This window comes from Lactuca sativa, chromosome 6 (assembly GCF_002870075.4).
Source record: "Lactuca sativa cultivar Salinas chromosome 6, Lsat_Salinas_v11, whole genome shotgun sequence".
Classification (NCBI taxonomy): Eukaryota; Viridiplantae; Streptophyta; class Magnoliopsida; order Asterales; family Asteraceae; genus Lactuca; species Lactuca sativa.
The window spans coordinates 29,775,937-29,781,213 of NC_056628.2; the positions used below are offsets into that span (position 1 = coordinate 29,775,937).

At 34.1% G+C, this 5,277-nt stretch overlaps 1 protein-coding gene across 1 annotated transcript; it reads left to right on the top strand.

Moving 5' to 3' along the window:
* Positions 1-221: 221 nt before the first annotated feature.
* Positions 222-4,834, top strand: LOC111883181 (probable polygalacturonase At3g15720). The gene is made up of 12 exons (XM_052764866.1): positions 222-288; positions 362-667; positions 2,626-2,705; positions 2,806-2,931; positions 3,044-3,181; positions 3,313-3,465; positions 3,575-3,610; positions 3,700-3,907; positions 4,024-4,105; positions 4,198-4,306; positions 4,408-4,530; positions 4,616-4,834. Exons 1-12 carry the CDS (start codon positions 222-224, stop codon positions 4,832-4,834), a joined length of 1,647 nt encoding a protein of 548 aa, XP_052620826.1.
* The last annotated feature ends 443 nt before the right edge of the window (positions 4,835-5,277 follow it).

The window sequence follows — 5,277 nt, forward strand, 5'->3', positions numbered from 1 at the left end:
GGTCGACTTGTTGCTCAAGGTTTCTCTCAGCAGCATGGCTTGGATTTTGATGACATGTTCAATCCTATTGTTAAACCAGCCACCATCCGTACTGTTCTCAACATCTGTATTTCCCGCAGTTGGGTCATTCATCAGCTTGATGCTAAGAACACCTTCCTCCATGGTGACTTACCTGATACTGTTTACATATATTAGCCTCGTGTTCAATTTCCTGATCATGTATGTCTCTTACACAAAGCTCTTTATGGGCTGAAACAAGCCCCACATGTTTGGTATTAACGGTTTGCTGTTTATCTCTCCACGCTTGGTTTCCGCAACAGTAAATCTGATTTCTCGCTTTTCACTTTTCACTGTGGCTCAGACACTGTCTATCTTTTTCTCTATGTTGATGACATCATTCTCACTGCTTCCTCCCCTATTTTCATCTCAAAGGTTATTTCTCAGCTTTCTTCTGAATTTCCCATGTCTGACCTCGGATCTCTCTCATTCTTTCTTGGCATTGCTACCACTCGTACCACTTCTGGACTTTTCTTATCTCAATCTTCCTTTGCTCAAGAGATCATTACTCGAGCTGATATGATTGGGTGCAATACTTGCAACACACCCGCTGACAGCAAAAGCAAGTTGGCGACTGGTGGTGATCCGATCTCTGATCCTACATTCTATCGTAGTCTTGTTGGAGTCCTGTAGTACTTGACTTTCACTCTTCCCGGTATTCCGTATGCTATGCACCATCTATGTCTTTTTATGCATGACTCGTGTGTACCACACTTTCATGCTCTTAAACATATTCTTCGTACCTTCAGGGTACTTTGACTCACGATCTTATTATCCGTCGGTCTTCTATTGACCGTTTGGTCTCCTATTCGGATGCTGATTGGGCAGGCTGTCCTACTACTCGGCGGTCTACCTCGGGTTTCTGTATTTATCTCGGAGATAACCTTGTTTCTTGGTCTTCTAAACGGCAACATGTCGTCTCGCGCTCTAGTGTCGAAGCCGAGTACCGGGGGTAGCAAATGTTGTTGTTGAATCCTTTTGGCTTCATAATCTTCTCCTTGAGTTATCCTATCCGTTTTCTTGTGCCACTGTTGTTTTTTGTGATAATGTCGGTGCCACTTACCTAGCGTCTAACCCGATACAACACCAACGAACCAAACATGTGGTAATTGATTTACATTTTGTTAGGGAACGTGTTTCGATTGGTCATGTGCATGTTTTACATGTTCCGTCAACTTATCGGTATGCAATATTCACAAAGGGTTTACCTACTAAGTTATTTCTTGATTTTTGAAATAGTTTAATCATTAGAGATGCCCCAGTTCAAACTACGGGGGTGTGTTAAATATTTAGTTTAGTTATTTCTTTTTTTATATTTTTACATAGTATAGGGTCTCTTTGTGTAATATGTATTCTACATATATGTATCCAACACATGCAACCCTAATTGATAGGTTTTTACATCATTCAACATTTCCCTTCCCCGAATCCCATGTTTAACCTTATTTATCTTATCTTTTGGGTGGTATAACATGCATGCATTCCTGAAATCTCCCCCTCCCGCAAGGAAATGAGATCCCAAGGGATTTTTTGGACATTGACATCCGTATGTTCAATAGATATGAAGTTCAATAATCATTTAATTTTTATTGATTTTTTCAATGGAAAGCAGAAACTTTTTTTTAAGTATTAAATATGTCATAAATGAGATTTTATAAATATGTTCTATTAAACTTTTGAGCATTCATCATATAGAGTTTAATAGTAGAATTGAATGATGTGACAAACATAGTTGTCATGTAATGGTTGAAGCTCAACCATTATGAGATGTCGTATTGATATTTGAAGTTTAATAATCACTGAACTCTTCAATAAGAAAAAAAAAGTTTTTTGATTCTTAAATAGATGTTTAAATATACTCCATTGAACCTCATAGAATTTAATATATTATAGAAAAAAATAATAGAGTTGTATACATTATACAATATAAAATGAAGTTATGACAATCCATTAATATGCATTAATTGTGGATGCTGTGTAGTTAAATGCTTTTAAAAAAAATGTTAAAATTATATGAATACTGATGATATATAAATTCCTTAACTCTAATGTATGGATACAACAAACAAATTATATGAATGCTGATGATATATAAATTCCTTAACTCTAATGTATGGATACAACAAACGAACTTGTTAATAGATTACTTACTTATTTTCAACCTTAATTAAAGACCTCATTTTCTATAACCTGGACTATATAATATAATTTTTTTTGTATCAGAAGTATTACTTAAAAAAAAGCATGTGCAACTATCGTGTGGTTGCTAATTATCTCTTATTCGAAAAATAGTCAAACAAAGTAGCAATATTGTTATATTGGTCAAAGCATTTTTAAGAAATCATCTCATAAAATCTAATAGTTATTTGGAGACGCAACAAATTTTGTTTCGTGATGCAAATATTCTATTTTATTGATGCAATCTATAGCATTTCATCATGCAATATATAACACACATAAATGATAAGCAACTCCATGCATTTATTTTGAAATGAGAGAATCTAAATTTTCATACACATATGATCTAGCTAAACAGCTAATCCTACATTTTTTTCACAGTATTTATAGGAAATGAAGGTAGGGAGTATGGCAAGTATAATCAAAACACAACATCAGAGTTACCTGCTTCAATTGATTTCAAAGGAATGGTAAGATAACCAGATCCTCATTCAGATTGTCCATGCATGTATGCTTCAAATATGCATTTCTATTCTTAATTAGTACTCGTTCTCTTTTTTCTCTGTATAGGGTTTCTTGATGGCAGTCTTGTTGAGCTTGCTTTGCTTATCATTTGGCTCCAAAATCACAAGTGCTACCACCTACGATGTAACATCTTATGGTGCAAAAGGAGATGGAAATACAGACGACTCCAGTGTAAATAATATCTTCAACATTGAATAAAAAAGAGAATGTTGTATCATGAAAATTAATTAAGAAACCACAAATTAATCAGTTAACTCTTTTATATTTATGTTCATTGTTGCAGGCTTTCCTTCGAGCATGGGATGATTTATGTGGAGATCAGTCGCCAGAACCAACATTGATAATACCATCAGACAAGACATTTTTGATAAGCCCGGTGGCATTCAATGGTCCATGCAAATCCCCTACTGTATATGTTATGGTAATTAAAATGAATAAATAGGCCATAGCTAGCTATCCTATGATTTTAATTTATAAATTCGCTCTTGATTAAATGTCATTTCGTTATAAATTAATTATGATTAATAGAATAACTTATGATATAATGAGTAGCTGTTGGGCAACATCACTGCACCAAAGACTTTCGATGGATGGAAAGATTGTGTTCGGAATCACTATTGGATTTACTTCACATCTGTGCAAGGACTCAAGATCCAAGGACCTGGGCAAATTGATGGTCAGGGTTCGATTTGGTGGAAAGAGGAGGTCGAATATTTCAAAATCTCTAGTTTAAATTAATTCAACATCAAAAACTAATATTAAATAAATGGAAACAATAAAAAACATCGGATTCATTGTTGCTTTTAATTTACAGGGGAAAACCACAACCAACACTTGCAATCGCCCAACTGTAAGTCGTCTGCTTTTTACATTGTTATGGACTTGAATGAATTAAAGCTTCGTGAAAACTGACACGTATATATGCCTATGAATGTTTAGGCTTTACATTTTCATTCTTGTAATGGCCTTCAATTGAGAGGTACAATACATATAAACAGCCCGAAGCTACATATGAGTATCAATGGTTGTGAAGATGTAGATGTTGGAAATCTTAAAATTTTAGCTCCTGGGGATAGTCCTAATACTGATGGGATAGACATTAGTGGATCCTCACATGTTTATATCCATGATTCTAAAATTCAAACTGGTATGAGAATAGATATATAATAATAACATTCTTGGTTCTTAACGATTTATTCTATCATGCATATATTGCATAAGCTTTATAATTATGCTTCTTTTTCTGGAAACCATCGAAAACAGGTGATGATTGTGTTGCTATTAACGGTGGGACGTATGATATTAATGTAACAAGAGTGTTATGCGGACCGGGTCATGGCATAAGGTACATGAAAAAGCTCTTACTTATATAGTTATATATCGATCATGACATTTATACAATTTTTTTTTTCTCATTATATGTATGTGATTATGCAGTATCGGAAGCCTTGGGGAAAACGGTGGTCATGACACAGTTGAACAAGTACGTGTGGAAAAATGTAACATCACAGGAACAAAAAACGGATTACGAATCAAAACAGTGCCTGTAAAATTACATACAACTTGATGACAATCTTTGCTTTTTTTTTTTTACATATCGTATTCAATGGTTATTTGAATTCAATCCATTTCTAATGTCATATATAGTATGGAACGGGATATGCTAGGAAGATTGTATTTCAGGACATTCAACTGGAAAATGTTCAAAATCCAATTATAATTGATCAACATTACTGTAGTAATCCGGAAGATGCCTTTTGCCCAGCACCGGTATGCTTGTTCTCCATGAAAATAATCTCATTTTACCAAAGATACAATTCCATATCTAATATTTACTGATTTTTTTATATATCAGCCAACGGCGACAGCTGTAAAAGTGAGCGATGTTATGTATACGAATATATATGGGTCTTCGGCAACAAAGCAGGCTATTACTTTCAATTGCAGTGGAAAGTACAACTGTACTGAAATCGTAACAAACGAAGTTGGAATCACGGGACATGATGAATTTTCTTACTGCCAAAATGCTCAAGGAAAATTTATCGATACCAACCCTCCTATTAAATGTTATTAGATTGTACCAATCCCCCATAGGGTTAAAATCCATGTACTTTTACATGTTCTAATGACAACAAAGGTAAATATATTATTTTAAGAGCTTTCCCTCCCGGATAAATTCTACTCACATAAGGATAAAAGTATTAGTACCCGTCAACATGCCTAAACTCCTATGCTACAAGTCTCCAAGCTCCAAGTACAATTCATCTAAGCATCGGTTTCATCATTTTATCCAGACGTTTTAACCATACAACCATCCAACTTATTCTATTAAGACCTACAATATAAACCAATAAAGTTTGAATAGAAATTAACCAATAATATGTTTAATTGTACCACCCCCTCAAACTTAACATTAGTAAATAAATTAATAACTTTTAAATGGATCAACATACAAGACCCATTCTTTTTAAAAGAAAATGATGATGATTGAAATTAAAGATTTTGTCAAAATATCTT

Coding starts and splice junctions, on each gene's coding strand:
- LOC111883181 (XM_052764866.1), top strand. CDS start 222: ATGTCTCTTACACAAAGCTCTTTATGGGCTGAAACAAGCCCCACATGT. Junction 2,932..3,043: donor GAAATACAGACGACTCCAGT/GTAAATAATATC, acceptor TCATTGTTGCAG/GCTTTCCTTCGAGCATGGGA. Junction 3,611..3,699: donor ACACTTGCAATCGCCCAACT/GTAAGTCGTCTG, acceptor ATGAATGTTTAG/GCTTTACATTTTCATTCTTG.